Source organism: Melanerpes formicivorus, unplaced genomic scaffold (assembly GCF_026170545.1).
Source record: "Melanerpes formicivorus ecotype bairdi unplaced genomic scaffold, bMelFor1.0.p_v2 SCAF_2, whole genome shotgun sequence".
NCBI classification, from domain to species: Eukaryota; Metazoa; Chordata; class Aves; order Piciformes; family Picidae; genus Melanerpes; species Melanerpes formicivorus.
The window spans coordinates 18133378-18155259 of NW_027142354.1; the positions used below are offsets into that span (position 1 = coordinate 18133378).

The window sequence follows — 21882 nt, forward strand, 5'->3', positions numbered from 1 at the left end:
GAGAGTGTTTACAGGACGAGGTGCTCTCTACAACTACCTGAAAGGTGGTTGTAGCCAGGAAGGAGTTGGTCTTTTCTCCCAGGCAACCAGCACCAGAACAAGAGGACACAGTCTCAATCTGTGCCAGGGGAAGTTTAGGCTTGAGGTGAGGAGAAAGTTCTTCACTGATAGAGTCATTTGTCATTGGAATGGGCTGCCCAGGGAGGTGGTGGAGTCACCATTCCTGGAGGTGTTCAAGAGGGGACTGGATGTGGCACTTGGTGCCATGGTCTAGTCATGAGGTCTGTGGTGAGAGGTTGGACTTGATGGTCTTTGAGGTCTCTTCCAACCTTAGTGATACTGCGATAATGTGAACTACAGGCTTGGTAAACTGGTGGGATACAAGCAGAGAAATGACATAGCTAGACAATGCAACCAAGCATGTAAATAGAAGACCTGTTGCTAAATTAAAACCCAACCAATGAAGCCAGAGAGAGATCAAGGAAATTTATTTATTTTTTTTATCTATGAACAGTATGACATATAATTATAGACAAGTTTTGATACACAGGAAAACCCTTTTGTCAACCTTTTTGTCTTTTTATTTGCTAAATGAAACAGCACAATAATCTTTACACATTCATATTTTGCTTTTTCTTTTTTTTTTTTTCTCCTTTTTTTTTCCTTCTTTTCTTTGTTTTTTTTTTGTTTTGTTTTGTTTTTTTACAATACACAGCTTTCTTGGGTTGAAGCAAACTGCAGGACACTTTGAGTACTGGTATATTACAGCTACTTACATCGTTTAAGAACAGCAAATGGAGAAAAATAAGTTATTTAAATATTGATTTCATATACAGAAAGTGCAACTTTGTTAGTTGTTACATAACTTGCTCGACAGTTTTGATTCCCCAGAGGGTGTCAATTAAAGATAAAAGTATCTTGGACCAAAAGTATTATTTATTCTAAGAAATAATACAGTACAACTGTACAGCCGTGACTTGGTGAATCGACCACTATTGCTGCTCTTACAGATGAAGACCTATGTGAATAATGCAACACTTCAGGCTTCTGATCGTTCTCCCAGTTTGCATTCAGAGCCGTGCCCGTGAGAGAGCGCAGCAAGGACAGGCATCGCTGTCACTTAGGGTGGTAACAGAGGGCTATCGATCGAAGCTGACAATTATGGTAGCAATTTGGTAATATTTTGGGTTTGCTGCTTCTATTGCTAAATAGCTGTTTGATTGATAAGGGTACGTGAACAGATGCTTAACATAATTAGCCTGAGCAGAGCACATCAGAATTCCAGCAGCAGGTTTCTTTCATGCTTCCCAAGAGTTAATGAGTGAAGTTTTGCTTAGAGCAAGAAAATATAAGAGGTTATGGCTTTCGTACAGCTCTGCCTCACCTGCTCATGGAATGCCACAGGTCACTGAAACAACGGCAGGGAAGCTCAAACACTGCGAAGCTTAAGGCTCTTTTAGGTTAAAATATAAACTAAAATTATAACTGAAGTAAGACCACAGAGCACAGTCTTTAAAAATAAAACCAAAGCAAAAATTAAACTCCACAATCTAAAACTGCTCACTCTAGTTGTGATGGGTGTGATTTGGTTTCCCTGGACTACAAAACCATTCCCAAATTACAGATTTACAGGGAGTGTTTGGCACACAGGTTCATCTTATTCCCATAATTCTCCTGTTATTGAGAGGGGAAAGTCATTAATATGGGAGAGGCTTATTATGTGATTTGCCTTTTCTGCAACACAAGGAAATTTGTATACTTGTTTATTACATATACCCAGCTTGGACTTTATCTTTGCCCCAATACAGCTGCTGTCTACTTACTTCTACTCAGGTCTGGCCCTTGCCAACAATCCCAGGAATTCTCAATACTCTTTCCATGTCCTGCTTACTGACAGTCACCATGTAAGCCTCAGAGAGGGACAACAGACAAATCATCATTAGTTAAAAGCCACTCTTTTAAAAACAAATGTGTTTTTTTTCCCTCCTATTAGATTTTCATCAGCTGTGCAAACACCTAGGCTGTACATTTCCTGATGCTGCCATGTTAAAACATGCTAATTATCCACACATTACAGTGAACATTACAGACAGAGCCAGGGGAACTTTGCTTGGGAACAATCTCAAGTAACATCAGTGAATTAGGTGCCTTCACACGATGGTGTGCAGCAGACTGTGGTGAAATACAAAGCAAAGGAAGTAAACCTAACACACACCAATTCTACGAGGGCCCAAATGAATTATCACCTGTAGTAAAATGCATAGTTCATGTGAATTAAAACATGTCCATGAAAGGAACATATACAGTACGGAATTCTGGAGCAACCACAATTTTTCTTTCATCAACCTGAAAGCATTTTATAAGGAAAGGTGTCATTAGCTCAGTATGAGGAGGGGATAAGTGAGGCACCAAACAGTAAAGTGCCTTGTTTAATTTTGTGCAGCAAATTGATGTTAGAACTGATACTGGAAACAGTCACACATCCTGGTCTGCACTCAGGTTTCTAGACTATCTCCCTTTACCTGCCAGAGTAAGCTTGCTCTGTCTTCCATGGAGTGTTTGTGCTACACGATGCTGAAAGACACACCATATATAGACCCCAAAGGAAAAGCTACTTCTGTGTGATTCATGATAATCTGTATTGTATTTGGTATAGAAAATGCGTACCCATATAGAAAAATAAAATCTGTCATTAGCCACATATGCAAATGAAACATTTTACATGGACTGAGGCAGAAAAATACCATTACATCATGCAAAAATGCTTCACCACATATGCCAGAGCAATGCAGACTTCCAATGAGAGGTAACATTAACATGGTCATGAGGGTTGCCAACTGCTGTAAAATCACAGTGTAATTCGTAGGACCTGATGATTTCTATGGGACACAATCTGCTTTTCTGATGCATTTTATCTCCCCACAAGTGAATTCTGATTTGCAGAAACCCACTGTTTGGAATCGATACGGTCAGGATACCAAGTCAAAGCTGCAGCGTAATGATTGACAATATAACACAGTACACAGAGTATGATTAAAATGAAAAGCAGTTACATATATACAAGGCAATATATTTTGGAACAGTTCAGTATCAACAGTAAATGCAGACTGTAGTGAACAAGAAGTTAGCCTGACAACTGAAACCTAGCATAACCCTGCATTAGTAAAAGCATCTCCTTCAACAGAGAAGGTGTTATGATGAGGCATTTTGTAGAAGCTATGTCAGCTGAAAATCACCCTAAGAGCAGCTTAAGGGTGACAGGTTGAAACAAGGCTTGGGAAACATGAATACAGGTAAGTGAGCACTAGGTAACTGCTTAGAAACTGATTTTAAGGCAAATAAAAAGCTGGTTGCAAGAAAGTTATAAAAATTACTTCAGCTCTGTACAAATAAAAAGAAGCTTTCTGACTCTCCGTGGGTTAGTTGCACTGGAGTGACAGAGGTGGACCATACTGAGGACTAATTCCAGTTCAATAACCTTGGCCTAGCTAAAGGCTTTGTGGCGTATTGGGATCTATACCAAGCAACAGTGAAGATGACTGAGGACGGTTGTGTTCACATCTTGACTGTTAAACAAAAGGTGTCTGCCAAAAAGCTCCTACTAGAATTTGCACCTTAGCTTGTACTTGGTCTTTAGAGGACTGACTCCAGGGACCTGGAACCTAGATGTACAGAAGATGCCCAATCTAAGGAACTCTCCATAGAAATGAGGCCTATTACTGTGTATCACTTCCACAAACGTGAGGAAAATGTGCAAGGGTCTCTTAATGCTGTGAAACTGTCTCATTCTCAGGCCAACCCTGTGCACTTAATGAAAAAGAATGTATTATAGGGCAGGATGGGGGAGGGAAGTACCACATCATTGTTACCTGGTGGTTCCTTCTCCTTCAGTGGCCAAAAACAGTGATAGAAACATTTCATGTCCTTTGAGGATGATATGTGCCTGTCTTTGGGAGCCACTTCCTTGACCCCTTTAACTATGTGAAGTAGTTAGAGGATAGAGGAAAATTGGTGCAGGAAGAAGCAGTGGATTCTCAAACAGGCAATACCACACTACAGAGAAGGTTAAATTGCCTCTGAATCAAGAGGTTTGAAGAGTCTTGCTGCTGCCAGGAGCTTGCTTATGTGCCTTTCCTCTGTGATGCCAGCTTCTTGAAGGCAAGTTTGTGACAGAGAAGGCACTTTGCTCAGTGTGTTGAATCCTGCTTCTGTGAGCAGGCTGGAATACATAGGTAGACCAATGGAAATCAGCCAGTCAGATACAGAGGTGATAAGTCCTGGGGACAGAGGTTTTCGGCAAATTTCAGTGAGCCCTCCACTTGGAATCTGGACAGTGAAGAAAAAATAAAGAAATTAATTCTTAATGTTAAACATATCTGCTTCTTTTACAGAAAGTATTTAGTTTTTTTCTTCCAAAAATGGTAGACTTTCATAGCAGATGTTCAACTTTTCTCATGTAACATTTGTCAGTGTGAGAGCAGCGTGGGCTGCAAATCTAAGCTCACTTGGCACAGGAGCAACAGCAACAATTTTGGCAATGCAGATGCAGTGGGCAGTATCCACCTGCTTGGGTGACTGTCTGTGCTTTTCTGAATTAGTCTGAGATCAGTAAAAAGCTACAAGACTTTCCAGGGTGATCCATTTAATTTCTCAGTAGGGCAAGAGAATACAAATTTTGCCTATTACCTCCTCAGGCAGACCAAGTTCTCTTATAAAAAGCCATGAAAAGTTCTGATGGTTTCCCTCTGCTTTTGCTAAGAAGTGGACAACAGGACATTTTAAAAGATGAAAAACGAGTGCAAAACCTTTCAGATTTCAATACAGAGGTGTTTAATACCTGCAACACCCTTAGTGAGCAAGTCTCTGCTTGCAGTTTGCTTAGACTTTCAGGACGATTACTTAGTCAGGAGACAGGCCTATCCACTCTCCTTTCAACCACTAACTGTCCTCCCTTAGAACAGGAGGAGGTCTCTGTTGGTACCTGCTGGGTGACCAGAGGGAGCACTTTTGTACCAGAACTTCACAGGTATCTCCCTGTACCAGTAGTCAGTCCTTTTAAAAAGTCTGCTTATAAATAAGAACATCAGGTTTATGGAAGTACTCACTGCCATGCGATGCTGCTTCCTCAGCTGTTTTACCCGGATTTGGTCCATGTTTGCAGCAACATCCTTTTCAGGCTGGTCTAAGTCTTCAGAGTATCTCTGTACCAAAGCCTCAGGAATGCCACAGCGACCATGCTGAATATTCCCAGCCAGGCACAGAGGACAGAAGACAGATAAAAGAAGTGTATCAGTACAGACCAATCAGTGAAAACAAAGAGAAGTGCATGATGGAAACAAGAACTAGCTTTCCTCAAGATTCCATGAAAACTGAGAAAAAACAACCCCTAAAGGAAGGACTGGACCTTAACACAACTTCCTTCCCCAAAATGATGCCCTAATCATGATGTTAATCAATTCAAATTTTCTTGTAAAGCACAAAATCTAATAACCACTTCCTTTTTCAGTTCCGCTTCCCACACACTAACAGAGAAGGAGACATTTCCATGCCCAGACCCACCAGGGTACTAGTGGCCTGAAACAATGAAAGTTCAAAGCAAGTCTGAGATTTTCCAGTCTCCCTACAGCACATGAGTTACAGTTTAAGCATTAGGTCTGATAGTAAAAACAAATATAGCTACAGAATATCTAATGTCCCAATGATTTATGGTTTATCTGGGCTGGTTACTCATAAAACTACAGCAGATACAATCAAAGACAGACTATTCCTTGGAGTGCTAGCAGTGTAAGAACGTTAAAGCAATGTCCTCCACTTACCTTGTCAGAGTATGGTTCTTCAGTAAGATCAATGTCTTCAGACTGCAACTTGTTTTCTATTACCATTTCCAGATCCATTCCTCTGCTACAAGAGACTTTCCTCACTGAAGCAGGACCCAGCTTTACCACATGCTGCTGAACACTAGCAGTCTCTGGGAGCTCCGACAGCCAGGGTGGCAGAGGGCTAGGAGGAGCACCGAGCTCCTGTTCAGAAAGTGTCCTTTGGACAGACACTCCGTGACAATCAATGGGAGTTGATGAGCTGGTCTTTTTTACTGGCAAACATGGTGCTTCTAGATTTGAATGGTTCCCACTCACAGTCATGGAAGGATGATATAATCCATTAGAAAGGCGTTCGCGGCATTTTTTGGCAGGGACAGGTGGTGGCTGTGAAGGATTTTTTGGTTGCATTCTTGCCTCATTTGTGCCTTTTGGCTCAGCTTCTAGACCTCCCTTGAGGACTGGAGCATAATCAGCCCGTGCAAGGTCATGAAAGCCTTTACTTTGTATTTCCAGAGGTGTCCTTGTAGCAAGATGGGTCACTAAGGCAGGCTGAGCTTCACAGTTTTTGAGAGGCAATGGAGCAGGCTTTCTACCTGCAGTCTCCTTTACAGAGCAGTCCAATTCCGTGGCTCTTCCCTTCTGAGAGCTGGCAGCTCCTTTAACCTGCTTAGCCACCAAATCATCTACCATACAGCTGCCTCCACGAGACTGAGGCAGCAGGGCAGAGGCAGTTGCCTTTTTTGCTATATCCAGTGAATTCTGAGGAAAAGAACCTGCCTCCTTGCTAGTGTCTTGTAGTTTAGTATTGGATTCTCCCTGGAGATCATCCAGAGAGTGAGATCTTGGCCATGTATCTACACCCTGGGGGCCATCCAGAGTTTCATAGCTACGACAGACAGCAACTGGTAAACTTCTACGGTTCTTCTTCAGACCTGTAACAGCTGGAGGTTTGCCAGAGCTCTTCAGAGCACGGCTTGCTTTCTCCTCTTGTTCTAGAGTGTCTATTGACTTGGTCAGTGGAAGCGTAGGATAATTTGATAGCTGGTTTCTGCTGAAGTCCTTAAAGCTGTGCTCACTTGCTGATTTTGAGGGCAGAAGGCAGGTTCTTCGAGTTTTACCTAAGTAGCCAAGAAATCACAATCCACCATTAAAAGAGAAAAAAACCCAAAACAACAATCTTGCAGGGTAAATAATGAACCACATCTAAGTGCCTTTGAGAAAAAAATAATCTAATTTGAGTTTTAACTCTGAATGCACAAGAGCACAGTGCCATTTTAAGAACATGGATTAGTAACTTTCAGCATTATTAAAGGGATCAAAAAGTATATGTTCACCTTCTAATGAAGCTTACTAGATTTTTCAAGAAAGCCTTTTTCTTTTTTCTTAGTAATTTTTATTACAAAGTGTGCATACTTCACCTTTGAAATAACCAGTTAGCTGTTTAAAATGTCAAAGCAGAAAGCAAAAAATGTGCTGAAAGACTGGTTTCACAGCAGTCCCTTTGTGAAGTTATTTTTAGGGACCACAGAGCTTTATGGAAAAGGGTCTCACAACTACGAGATAAAGTCAGAGTGTTGGTGGGAGTGGACGGTCTTAAGATGTGGTTTTATTATAGCCATTCAAGATGACAGAACATGGATTGATATGAACCACGTGCTCTGTGTAAGCTTTATTTTACATTATGATAAGAGATGCACTACTGATTTTAAATAGTGAAGAAAAGTTTTGATCAAAGGGACTGAGCTGATTTTTTTTTTGTTTTATATTTATCAAGACAGAAGTATAATTGTCTCAAAGCAGATGACCTCTCGGAATGACAGCACATCCCAAACAGTTACTGTTTTCAGATGACAGGGATACTTTCCCCCATGTATAGCAAGCTTTCCGAAACCAGGATAGATAGAAATTTATTTTTCCAATAGAAAAAAAACCAAAACCCAAACATCAAATTCCCCTAAACCGATAGATTTGGCCAAATGGTATCAAAAGTCTGTAATAACAGGCTATCAACAACTGCCAGTTAAAGGACCAGTTACTTTTAGAGATGTGAGAAGTTCCGCTAACTTCACTGGAATGAAATCAATCTGGTGTTCTTTTAAGCAATGGCTGCTTTTTCCTCAAACAGCTTGCTTTTAAAGCCTTGTCCTGGAAGAAGCTCAATGCTTAGAATTTGAATAATATACACTGCTTGCTTTGAATATGAATGAAAGAACTCATTTAACCTGCAAGAGAAATAGCTTGCTTTCTTTCTCTTGCTTCTTTCTTTCCTCCAGTATCTAGAAAACTAGCAAAGAAAATGGAAGTTACATTTAAAGAGAAAAAAGGAAAACGAGGTCTCTTCCAACCTTAGTGATACTGTGAAAACATTGCCCTCCACAAAAGTTGGCTGCATTTAGTGGTATGGCAACAAGGTTATTCTATCTAAAAATCAAGGTATGCCTACAAGGATGAATGCAAACATTCAGGAGCTCCTTTCTTAGAAGCGGTACAGTTCACAGTTGAACTCAAGCTAAATATTACCATTTCCCCAGAAAGCTAATAAAGACACATCACAAAGCTCCTTCGCTACCACCTTGAGTTCAGGTAGCTCAGAGAAGTAGCAAAAAAGGAGTCCTCCACCTGCACTTTTCCATGGAACTTGGCCACTGCCTTCTCAAAATAGCTTACAGTTGCATTAAAAAGACATGTGTAAGAACTGTTACATTCAAAATGTTGCATTAAATTTTTAGTGCCTTCAGGCATGAATGTCAATATGTAATGGGTATGGTGTAATGGGTATGGAAAGGTGTGCTTTCTTTTCATTATTCATATTTGCTAGCACATCTTCTTGTGCAGTAATTCCCCATACTGTCTGGGGCTTGCTGTTACAGCTCACGTAACAAAATCCATGTACCATCCATTTCAATCTGAAATATTGATCAAGGATTACACTGGTTTTAGGAAAATACACTCAGGAGCCTCAAAACTGAAGTTCTGAGAAATACTGCTATATAAGCTCTTACTGAGGCTATAAAGTGATAGAGTGCACAACATGGGTTGGACATGATGATCTTGAAGGTCTCTTCCAACCTGTTTTATTATTATTATTATTATTATTATTATTATTATTATTATTATTATTATTATTATTATTATTTTGTTTCTTTAGAAATGGGATATGTCTGGGAAAGGGAAAAAAGAAGAAATAAGAAATAGGAAAAGGAAGGAGCAACAACCAAGAAAAAATCTGAAAAGAAAAAAACTGGGTAAGTAGAAGCAAGTGTTTCATTAATTCCAGCCCTGTTCTACATAAAAATACAACTCTGGAACAAATGCGAGGAAGTTCAAAACATTTTGTCTATAAAATATATAACTGAGCCTTTCAGGAATCTGCTTTAATTTCTTTAATTTCTCTTGTACAGATTTAGGTCAGTATCAGAAGGCCAGCTATATCATTTCCCTTTTCCTAGCTATTATTTCCCTCCTCCTGATTATCAGGTGTAACTTTACTAGGCTTCCTTAAGAAGCCTAAGAAAGGAAGTTAATATTTCTTGAAAACACTAGTCTTACCTTAAGAAAGGAAGGTAATATTTCCTGAAAAGAAGACTTGTAAATACGTTAAAATGGAGAGCTACATAAAAAATGTCCACAAATGTAACATTCTACCTCAGAAAAAAACAAAACAAACAAAAACCCCAAACCAAACCCCACAAACAAACAAAAAAAACCAACAGCCCCCCACCCCCCAAAAAACTCAACAAGGGTTAAAGTGTATAGCTAGTAAGGTTTAACCCATATTTTTCATGTCAGCACTTTTGATAGTAATTAATTCTTATGAATCCCTGGTCTAATACGTTTCATAGTGCTGTCAACCATAGTAGCATCTCTGATTTAAATGTATGCAGGAGACACAGGTGTCTGTGTGGAAACTAAGAAAACAAAGGTGGATCTCACACCAAACAATTCTTGTTTAATGTTGTGCTGCAGTTTTTGTTAAGACAGCACTGGCCAGCTATCAAGATACTTCCTGGCTATTAGGATACAGAGCTTTTCAATTCCCTGTCATCATCCGCCACAAAAGAAAGATTATCTTGGGGACTGTTTCAAGAGGTACCAGAACTACAGCAACAAACGTTCAGTGTTTCTCTTAGTACTTTTTTCTGTATGAAATTTCAGCACTCAAAACCCAGATACAGAATACATTCAGTGGCCTGTCCACATCCCAGATTTTATTAACTTCATTTGGGAACTGCTTTCTGTGTCTGTATTTTGTGGGCATTTGAAACAGCTCTGTTGACATGAGGATGATGGCATGGTAGATGCTCCTAGCCTCATAGCTTTTTTTATTGATTACAAACCAGTAGAGATGCACATTACATTAGGCAATGTGGCCGCTTGTTCTGTTGTTTTCTTTTCTGACTGACACTGAACACTTAAGTGCTTATGATGCCTATTTGGCACTGTGTAGATCTGGGCTTCAATTTCTGAACAAATCAGAGAATACCCTTACTCCACTGGATGTGGCCATGGTTTGTCTGTTTCTTCAGGTCTGCACAATGCATGTGTAATTCTGGATCTTTTCGCATCACCTTTGTCTTTAACAAAAGCTATGAGGCACAATGAGAAACGGTTCAAAGAAGCCATTCAATATCAGGGAAACGAGTGACATAGAATAGAATAGAATAGAATAGAATAGAATAGAATAGAATAGAATAGAATAGACCAGACCAGACCAGACCAGACCAGACCAGACCAGGTTGGAAAAGACCTTCAAGATCATCAAGTCCAACCTATCACCCAACACCACCTAATCAACTAAACCATGGCACCAAGTGCCTCATCCAGTCTCCTCTTAAGCACCTCCAGTGATGGCGACTCCACCACCTCCCTGGGCAGCCCATTCCAATGACCAATCACTCTTCCTGTGAAGAACTTCTTCCTAACATCCAGCCTAAACCTCCCCTGGCACAGCTTGAGACTGAAGGAATAAGTAACAGGCTTTGTCAGACTAGAAATGAGATGACTTGGGAAGGAGTATGACAGAAGTCTGTAGACAGACACTCTCAGGTATGGAGGTGCCAGGAAAGACCAGGGACATTCCTAAAGAGAAACAGTTTCAGGAAAACAAACAAATGTCAGGAAACAGTACCAAATTTCTTAAGTCCTTAAATGATGCATTTCCCAAGAGTACCTGAGAAGCATCAAATATGTTTACTCTATTTCTGTACTGTTTTCTAGCTCTCTGTTTTCGGCCAGTTGTGTGAGAACAAATTTCCAATACAGTTTGCACACATATTTCAGACAGACTGCACTTGTGTGCAGAACAAGCCCAATAACTGTACCATTGTCTCAAGTCCAAAGGAGAGCTTGCTTTCTCTGCCTTGTTTCAAATTGAGGACCGGACTATGGGCTAATGGATGATTACTTCCAGCTACTAAATTCTTCCTGTCTAATGCTGAACAGGCCACAAACTGCATGTTCCTTGCTCTCTACAAATGGGGATCAAATCACAATGATGCTGTAAGTACGCTGTGAATACCTATGAGAATAACCAGTTATTCCTGTAATGGGACATTGGACACTGAGAAGTACCTATAAAATATACACCTGTATCGCTGCCATAATACATAGCAAACTATTTTCCAACCAAAATGCAAGAGCAGCTCAGAAATCTTGAACTGATGCCAAAAAATCCAATATCAGCACCAAAGAGGACACTATACTAGTTGCAAAAACTTTACACATAACCACTGCCCAGAAAATCTGAGGACCCATTTTTTCTCAGAATGCATTTTCCCCTATATGAAGTGTAGTTTATTATTGTTCATCTGCTCTTTTATTCTAGATAAATGATTATCCTTATTTTAACAGATCAGAATCCAATCTGTTTTGAAAGCAATAAATAACTACGGCCATGAGCTTTGCAAAGAAGGTGGAGTACATTTCAGGTTAACCAGCCTTGACAAATTCTCTGAATGAATCCCACACTATTTTCATAATGGTTTTCAAAGCGAGCACTAAATGCATTTGTGAGCAAAAATGATTCAGGACTGCAGCAAGTGATAGATTGAAAGGCATGTAAAAATCATCAGAAGCATTTCACATTCTGCAAAACTAAGACAGAAATATTAGTTACAATACCTAAGCAGACAGGTAACACAATTGCTTTCTGATGATATTGTTACATGGTTAAAATAAGGAAAATGTACAGACAGCGATTTAACTTCAGTGCTACAGCTATTAATATAGTGGCACTTAGACATAAAAAGGAGATAAAATTCTTGTATGTGCTATGTATTTAGCCATGACTATATTCCAGCACACTGACTGTATGGGGACTCATACTCAAGAAAACCATTCTCTTTCATGAATTTAGTATCTTGTTGATTTTAGGCATTCAGCTTCAAAGCAAATCACATTTTTCTTCAATAAATTGTTATTTCTGAGTGGCAGACTGACAGAAAAATGCACGACAAGGGGCATTCAGTATTTCTGTTCTGTTCTTGGCTTCCCATTTATGTTGGATTAGCATTGAAACCAGACATTCTCAGGCCAAACCATGGCTCAGATGATTGGAATGATAATACCAAACTAAGACCAAATTTATTCTATTTTAGTATTTTACCCCTAATGAAAATTTTATGCCATCCCTCAAGTAATGCATGCTCAGTCATCATAACAGCCTGATTTCTTCTGAACAGAGTGAGCAATCTCAATTATCATCTGTCTTGATAATTTTTTAGTGCATCACCTTTCACCGATTCAAGATAAGGTAATGGGAATCGAAATCACATTTTTTTTCTTCACAGTTTATTTTCTTGCCAACTTCTCAATTAATTTAACTTGATAATGTTCATAGATTAGAAAGTCCTAGATCTCTGCAGTTCAATTCTGATCAGAGGAGAATGCAACATGCAACCTATGTGAGAACAAATATGTGGCCTAAAACAAGAGAATATATTTTTCTCAAGAACTTTTGTACGGTTTTAGAAGCAATCCTCCTAATCTCAGTGGAGTTCTGTGACTTCTCCATTGCCAGGATCCCTCAGATATGGGCATGGGAACATGATATGCACTGGAGAAGGCAAGGAATGGCAGTCAGACTGCCTGTTCCCTTAGGATCACAAAATAAAGATGGTTTGTGAAATGTGATCTGTTTTTCACTAATGACAAAAAATAAATTAGAAACAGTAGCAATGAAAGCCAATGGCTCAAGCCACAAGGGAAAGACAGTCAGAGCAAAGGAGAAAGTCAAACATGAAGTAGGTTGTGGTAGCTAGGAACAGGAGCAGAAAGAGTATAAAATAATCTACTGACAAAAGGCTGAAGGGATTATAAAGCTTACTGCTGTCACCATTACCATTCTCCAGGTTTTCACTGCTTTCGTAGCAGCCAGAATCCCGAGGAGAGCATCCTTGAGTTAGGCCTTGGCCTTCAAAGAGAAGTTTCTCCTGAGATCCTGACTGGTCGCTGTTACCTAGAGGATGTGAAAATACAGTGAAAAACAGGCAAACATAAAATCCATCTGAACTTCTCAGCCTTCCAACACTGTTATCTTGCATGTCCAAATAAAGGCCATGAAGCAGCTGAGGGAACTGGGGTCATTTAGCCTGGAGGCAAGGAGGCTGAGGGGAGACTTCAAGACTGCAACTACTATGTAGGGGTAGGTCTGTTCTTCCAGGTAACAAACAATAGGACAGGAGGAAATAACCTCATGGTGCATCAAAGGAGGTTTAGGTTAGACATTATGAACAATTTCTTCACTGAAAGGGTTGTCAAAGACTCGAACAGGATGCCCAGGGAAGTGGTGTAGTCACTATCCCTGAAGATACTTAAAAGAGCTGTAGATGTTGTGCTTGGGGGCATGGTTTAAATGATTCTATTATTTTCTCTGTTGTGCTAATTGTATCAGGACACTGGTTTAGAAAACACTGAGCATTAGGAACAGTCACTGCAGATGCTGGAAACATTAATCTCATTTGCTAGAGGATTAAGCAATAGCCTTAATATGAGTGAGAAAGCAGTGTGGTGCACAATAAAACCAGAATAGACTGCACTGTGCACCTCCACTGCCTTGGGGCCAAGTTCTATAATTATAACCACAGAATTTTATTTAAATTGATGGTGTCAGAGTTATTTCTAGGACTTAAACAAATTCCAACACTCAAAACAAAAGGGGAAAGCACTGAAAAGAACCAAATCAGGTGAAATAGACCAAAAATTTTATCCCTGACCTATTTTCCAGAAGGCATCAGGAAGAAGGATCAGGAGTGAGTTTGGTGTAGTTAGATATTGTTCCCTAACAAAGGAGGAAGGGACAAGGGAAAAACCAGTGGTAAACATTCTTTCCTTCCTTGGTCTATGCAAAGAGCCAACACTCAAGTGTGGCTCATACCTGAATTTCAGGAATTTACATGGAATTTTTGGTCAAAAAACATATTATGTGAAGAAATTAAATTTGGAGCTGAAGGTACACAAAATCAACTTCATGATGCAAGGATAAAGCTTATCCTGTGTGTTTTTCCCCAACTATAAAATGTCAGAAATGGCTACTCCAATTCCTATTCTCAGCACATAAAAGGTAATTACAGGGTGGAACTAAGTGTTGTTGCCTCTTTCAGGCTCCAGCTGTTTGGTCCCCATTTCTCTTTCTCCCTGTCACCCTCACTTGGAGCTGAAATTTTTACTTTCCAACCACTACATCACATATTTCTTCAGGTTTTCAAACCAAAATTAAAGTGCCCTAAAAAAGCCCTTATTACTTCAGGGAAGTGAGCATTCTAAACTGGTCTGAAGATAACAAAGAGAAGCTTATATTAGGTGATGAAAAGCTGCTCTGAAGTAAGTGAAAAGAATCTAACTTTACAACTGCAGTTATACTGGGACATAGAGGAGGGTGGGCAAAGTGTGGATGCCGCTTTGGGAAACAAAATGAACAAGAAAGCTACGTGTCAGTGAAAACTAAGCCCACAAAGTACTGTTTAGAGATACTAACCACACATCTCTGTACAGAATTAAGCATTACCAACTTAATAGCAGCTGTTTAAATTGCTGCTATGACAGTTTAAGCTACAACACAGGATTTGGCACAGAAGCAGCTAAGAACACTCACACACAATCCTTTCCACTGATTCTGCTTGGTGGGATACTAAACTTCTGCTGACACTTAGGGACTGTCTTAGATTGCTGCAACTAAACACTTAATTCATGACTCAAGCTATACTTGCTTTTCAAATGATCCTACTCTACCATGACTCTGCCATGACCATTGTGTAGATGGTAGTGTTCTGCTTCCTTCTTTGTGGCAAAACCACCACTGAATGACTGCCACGTCTTATCCTGCTTTCTCTGATCTTTGCAACCACTTGCCTGAGACCATCTGTACATGGGGCAGCATTGCACTGCTGCACCTTAGACAGTGACCCTGACCCCTCAGCTGGGTCAGCATCTTTCACTCTGCACTTGTCTGATGTATTTCTCTCTTTAAAAAATCACTGTGTTGTTACATGTATGACCTGAAACTGCTTGTACAATCTCACAATTCACAATCCAAGAAGCATATGTATGTGCAGGTAAAATAAGAGAAAGTTGGATACACACTACCCTCCTCCACAGCCCTCTGGGATTTGATCTTTTCCTTATCCTGATAATCTTAGTCTCTTCCCTCTAGTGTAGAAGTTTCTTCTTTCCTATTCTGTATGCCTCACTTTCTTGAGTTATTTATCTCAGGATTTATTCCTGATCATCAGTAATTCTAAAGAGTGTGTTGTACACTTGACATCACTTGAATAAAGCTGGGTAACAGGGCTTACATGAACAAAAGAATTCTGGCAGAACAAATGCAAGTCTTAAGTCACTCTTCAAAAATCTACACGTTGCTACACAGGATTACCCTGCAAATAACCAGATTAGGAGGGAAGGGAAAAAAAAGATCAAAATCTTGGAACCAGATTTCTGCTTTAAGGGTTTCACAAGGTTCTTGGCAGAGCTCTAGTAAAACTGAAAACCTCAAACATCCCACGTACTATCATACTCCTGGAGAAGTTCCACTGCTGTGAGGAGAACAGCTCTGTGCTCAGGATCTCGGATATTCAGCTCATCCAAATCTTCTTCTTCTAAAAGCTTAAAGGTATCCAGGTCTTCATAACCATTGAACAGAAAAGTGGGCATGTGCTCCTGTAAAAAAGTGAAAGAAAAAAAAAAAAGGCAAAAAAGCAAAAAAAGTGATAAGATAACATACTTATTCAACTTAATTTGTCAATAAAAATACTAGAAGAGATTTTTACAACCAGCAATAAAAGCAGTATCTTAGCAAATGCAAACCACTGTGTAACAGAAAAATTACAGGATTATAGCTTGTATAAACATTGCTCAGAGTTTAGTGAGGTAGCTGTGCCAGAAGCAGAGTGATGCTTGTATTTCTGTATTTGGAATGCCCTATATTAAATGGCCTGGGTAACCTGGATGCACAATATGGCACAGTTCTGTTTGGAGGGAACAAATGTACAGCAGCTGCATCAGTTTATCCCTAGCTTTTCTGAATAGAAATGTGGAAAACCCCTTCCTCTTTAAAGACAGGCTAAGTATTGTTATTTCACACTTTCTACTTGCTTTCAAAGTGTGTTAGCTAGTAGCCATATTATACAATAATCTACGGCCTGTGAGTGCATACAACTTGCACCCTGCAGCACCTCAAGCCTGACAGGCAGTTCTGCCTGGACCTGGCTATTTTCACTCTGTGTCTAAGACACAATTCTGCTAAGTGGTGTCATGATTACTAATCTAACGTACAGCTTTCCAAGCCAACAACTCCAAAGGTGTGGCCCCCTTCCCACATGCAAAACTGAAGGATTAACAGAAAGAGAATTTGAACCTTCAAGTTGATGCGATCCAAGAGATCTTCAACTGACTTGGGCTGTGGTGGTCTGCTTTTCCGGCGTCTCCTGGTGGGCCGCTTTGGCTTCTCTTCCTCTTCATTTAACACGTCCACATAGATAAATTTGAAAGTGCCAACTTTGTTGTTCAACAGACCCATCCAAGTGCCCATGGGAGGTTTGCTGATTATATCAATGATGTCACCTTTCTGCAGACCGAAAGAAGTACGAAAGCCATTTAGGCATGCTTTCTAATGGATATTTAAGCAAACGCATCCACTTTCTCTTAGATTTTCATGTACAGTGAATGGATAAAACTCCTCTGAGTTTTCAGAATGTTACTCCTATCTCTTGCAAGAAGGTCTGGTTATATTTGTTTTACAAAGGGAAGAAAAAGGAATTTAGAGACATGCCTAGGACCACACAGTGAGTCAACAAAAGAGCCAGAACAGACCTTGGCTGTCCACATTCACAAACCTGTTTACACCTCAGCAGTGCATCACTGCTGTTTTGTACAAGTGTCTCTAAGATGCGCAACTATCTGATATTGGTGCAAATAAGACGATGCTCAGTGTATATGGACACAATCTCCTATCAGACCTTCTGAGAAAAGGAGGTGACTGCAAAAGGAACCACACAACATGGCTACTTTTCCTAATGTGATCCTGACCATAACAAAGAAATGGACACACAACTGGTTTTACACCCTTGAAGAGATTACCTTACGTGTATCCGCTTTAATAGGAATTAGCTGCCTTAGAAGTTTTAAGTCATTAATGTAAGGAGTCAGATGGTTTGAATCAAATACAGCACAACTCAAAATAACAAAAGTTGGTATGCAGAAAAATGGAAGAGGAGTGAAAACTTAGAGGCAGCAAAGTAATTCAGTATTACCTCAAGATATATTAACTGAAATGCCTTTTAAGAGACACCATGTGCAGGTGCATACACACATCTTCCAAGGATTTTGAGAATTTTCCCATGGATGGATTAATTAATTGTGGCAGAGAAAACATTTTTTCTAGTAATTTAAACAAAATCCTTGCAAAATGATCATTATGTTTTGGCACACTTTTATTTTTCCAGAAACTGAAGATGCAGGTTAAAGGGCTTCAAACCCACACAAGTAAACTCATTAAAGACTGGGAATTGCATAGTTCTTGCAAAAAGCTCTTAATTAAGAATTATGCCAAAATAAGTGCTTGATCTCTTAAAAACCAGATACAGATGGTACCTTGAGCTTCAGAGAGTCTGTATCATAAGGACTTGGAGTAAAATCAGTGTGAACCCTGGCTCTCCCACAAAAAGGTCCTCTGTAAGGAGGCTCTTCATCATCACCATCTTCTGATTTCACACTTTCCCTGTTGCTGGTTGAAGAATCTGTTGTACTCACTGTCTGACCACCTGTGAGAGAGACATGTGAGTCTTTCTACAAAACATGGTAACAAAGTGAAAAGGTCCTCAAATACTGCTATTTCCTATATACATGTGATTAGAGTTGGATAATTCACTTTGCACTCCTGTTTTCCCAAATTCAGCTTCTCGATATTTAGTTACAGTCTCATCCATATAGTACCTCACAGGAGATGTTACCTCTGTGGGAAGTTCTGCCTACACAAAACAAGCATAGTGTTGTGAAGAAAATAAGCTCTGAATCCTGCATGAGGGTTCCAGAATTGCCCTTGTGTCCAGAAATCTGGGTTTATGACAATGCTTTCTACTTGTATTACCAAAAAATATCACTGCAAAAGTACCTCTGATTTTCAGAACACTTTCAGTTATTTAAAAATGGAGTTTTCAGTTTTCTTCCCCAGTATGTTCTTGGTTTCTATGGGTCAGTAAATAATAGTGAAGCCAGTTCACAGTCTGTGTCCCATGCAAGCTCTGTTTTGCGTAGAGACAATCTTAACCACAGAGGTTTTAAATAATACTCCAATAACTAGCTAATGAGGGAGCCTCAAGGTCTTTCTGAAGGGGAGGGGAGTTACAAAGCTCATCAGGAATGTCCAGGAGAAATCTACTGTAAAGATGATCATGTTTATTACTGGTCGAGGATTGTAATTACCACTTTGATCATTTGTATTATAATAGTAGGATGTACAGAACCAGCTAGAAAACAGGATTTCACATTTTCAGGGCTCTGTATAAACACAAAGCAAAAAACAACTGTGAGAGTTTACCAATTTTTGCAAACCCTTAATGACCTACCAGCCTTTCTATTTTTTAACCACTGCTCCTGCTCTGACTTTCTCTGATTCCAATTACTGTGGAAGTCTCTGCTTCTTGAAGCTACAGAAATTCAGCAAGGCAGTTACAAGTGAACTTACTCATTGAGCTCTGACCGCTTAAGGAACTCCTCAGGCTCTCTACTGAGCCACCGGCTTTCAGCTTGGGTTTGTCCAGGGAGTCAGTATCTGGTGGTGGTGACTGTGGTGAACCTGGCATCACCCCAGGGCTGGACTCCTGAAAGGAATTGAACAATTCAGTTTGATAAATGAACCTACGCAAGACAGGAGCTGCTCATTTATCTCCCAAGGAAAGAGACTTTGTTTCCCTGCTCTTTAACAGACAGGACAAAACCTTCTACGTTTATCTACTTATTTAGCTATACTCTAGAAACTCCCCTTTATCAGGCATGATAGCATGGACAGAAGCTACCAGTCGAGTCTGAAAAAGTCAGCATTGTAAATAGAAAGAAGCATTTCAAAAACCTCCCAAGTCAAATGTTTTAATGACATGTAATGTCTTTCTCACCAGTACCTGCCAAATAGCTAACACCATATTCAGCTTTCTAAGGATTGTGTACAAGGATAAATATAAACAATCAGACAATGCAAGGGAGGTGCACAGCAATGTACTATGTTTTCCCAATAAATCATTGATATCTTTGTTACTCTACGTTGAAGAAAAATTTAACCAGAAAATGCAGCCTGTGCATAGTATAAATATTAATCACCATAAATACAAAAAGATATTGCTATAGGTACAATGGGTGAGGCAACTTCTCTTTTCATTTAGTCAAGCTTTACGGGAAATTAGAAAGGGTCTTTCCTAAATTGAAATTCTGTTGGCCTCTATAAAAAGCACATTTAAAGCTAATGGCTTTTGCTTGTTTTATTTTTGAATGCAGAAAGAGATACAGATATGTAGTTGGGGTTACAATGGTACAAATATTCTAAAATTACTGCAGCAAAAGTTTTGAAAACTAAGAACTGCAGCTTGCATACAAGACTTTTTGTAGCTACATGTTGTCAGAAAACTTTCAGATGAAAGCTATTACTTGCATGATGTAGAGTCATCAGGAAAAAAAAAATCATCCCAGCATATGACTTCAGAGGTCAAGTCAATCTTGGAGAGAGCTAGAGAGCTGAAACATTGCTAACTCACTGTAAGCAGATTTCTCAGAGTATTCCTTTTTTAAACACACTTTGCAGAAGTGCACTGTGAGGCCTGTCAATGTCAAAGTATCTTCATATCAATACCAGGTCATGTTAGGCCTTAAAATGTTTTTAATTGTAACTTGAAATTAAATAACCATAACTGTGGAACTGCCCATGGTTATTAATAAACATGGCTAATAGTCTCTGTAGGAAAGGGATTTGAATGTTGCAACATATTGCATAAAACCAGTCACGTTTCTGCCTCTCTGTGCTGTCTCCAGATTCTGCAGTTTGGGGTTATTTTGGATTTTGTGAACTTCTCCTGCCTCGGACACCAGCGCTTTGCATTACTACCAAAAGGCTGATCTGGTAGGATATGACTCCCTTTCCATTTCCCTCCATGCCTGCAAGCATCCCCGGCAATCCAGCGGCCGGTACGAGGCCACTTGGGGGCGATGTCATGCAGGGAGCGCTGTGTTCCCGGCAGCGCTCTAAGCTATGGTTCACACATTCGCAGCGGCAAGGGTAGTTTTAAACAAATGCCCAAGAATGTTTGATACGCCAAAGTAAGGAACCTAAAGTGTATCAAAAGATAAAGACACAGAAATTGTGTCTAGGCCACTAAATTTCAAAGCATGATTTCCAACTCACGTTGTTCAGGTTTGCATTTAAGAATGAAAAATTCTGTAATGAAAGTACAATAGGAAAACTTTTGTGGGATGCCCTTCTGACTACATCATGCAGCTGTTTTAATGGGCTGCTGCAGAAGACAAGCTATGAAGGAGAAAATATCTGTAGTAGCAGAGTGGAGTCGTATGTGTGAAGTTATGCTGGGAATTTAAACTGAAGCGTGAATTGTAGATTAAATATATTACTGTGACCCTGTGTCACTGACTGGTTCCCTTAAATAACGATGACAGATAATGAAATGGAAATAGAGGGTGAGATTTGTAATGCCATCAATGACAGGCTTCTGCTGATGAGCTACTTGAATGAAAATCTGAAAACCTATTTTCATGGTTTGACACCTATAGGGAGCCATTTCACAGTGAGGGATTAAAAAGAACATAGAAAAAGTCACATCCCATAGTTGCCTTAGAAATTTCTTCAGAGGTGCTTTGAAGCAATATTATCACCTCTAGACTATTAAGTGGATTCCATTGCAGACTTTACATACCTGCTCAGAGAGAGAGCTACTATATTTTTTAGACATCCTTTTCTTCATGGTTTCTTTCACAGACTTCACTTTCTTTCCCAGAGATATACGGGACGCAGAGGGTGATTTGATCACTTCTTTGTAAACAAAGTCTCCTTCTTTGCCCTGCAAAATAAAACAGGATTTAAGCCTATAAAATGAAATAAAATAACCTTTTGTTTGTTTCTTTTTTTAAAATCAGTCAGCAGTCAATGCAGAAGTACCCAGGCAGACACAGGACAGCAGCGTGGTGTCCTTACTCCTAAGGCCTGCTTTGTAACTTTTGCTGCAGGTAATGTGTTGGGGATCTGTTAGGACAGAATAGAATAAATCAGAATAGAATAGGCCAGGTTGGAAGAGACCTTCAAGATCATCACGTCCAACCTATCATCCAGCACCACCTAATCAACTAAACCACGCAACCAAGCACCCTATAAAGTCTCCTCCTGAACACCTCCAGTGATGGTGACTCCACCACCTCCCTGGGCAGCCCATTCCAATGGGGAATCACTCTCTCATGGGGTTGCTGTGGCCAATGTGCAGAACCCGGCACTTGGATGTGTTAATTCTCATGCCGTTGGACTCTGCCCATCTGTCCAGCCTGTCAAGGTCCCTCTGCAGAGCCTCTCTACCCT

The 21882-nt window shown here is 39.9% G+C and overlaps 1 protein-coding gene across 6 annotated transcripts in view; it reads right to left on the bottom strand.

The window, feature by feature from the left end:
- Positions 1-465: 465 nt before the first annotated feature.
- LOC137448087 (SAM and SH3 domain-containing protein 1-like) overlaps positions 466-21882 on the bottom strand; it is a 603815-nt gene continuing 582398 nt past the window's right edge. For 4 of the 6 annotated variants that reach the window (XM_068152265.1, XM_068152255.1, XM_068152272.1 and 1 more), the window contains exons 12-20: positions 21230-21373; positions 19000-19135; positions 17907-18076; positions 16672-16881; positions 15824-15974; positions 13153-13275; positions 5817-6937; positions 5106-5237; positions 466-4326 (exon numbers count right to left, since the gene is read on the bottom strand). In XM_068152265.1, the coding sequence (XP_068008366.1) occupies positions 4066-4326; positions 5106-5237; positions 5817-6937; positions 13153-13275; positions 15824-15974; positions 16672-16881; positions 17907-18076; positions 19000-19135; positions 21230-21373 (2448 nt within the window). In that variant the 3' untranslated portion in view covers positions 466-4065. The remainder of the gene's footprint in view (positions 4327-5105; positions 5238-5816; positions 6938-13152; positions 13276-15823; positions 15975-16671; positions 16882-17906; positions 18077-18999; positions 19136-21229; positions 21374-21882) is intronic. The other 2 variants (XM_068152262.1, XM_068152293.1) reach the window with 1 other exon arrangement.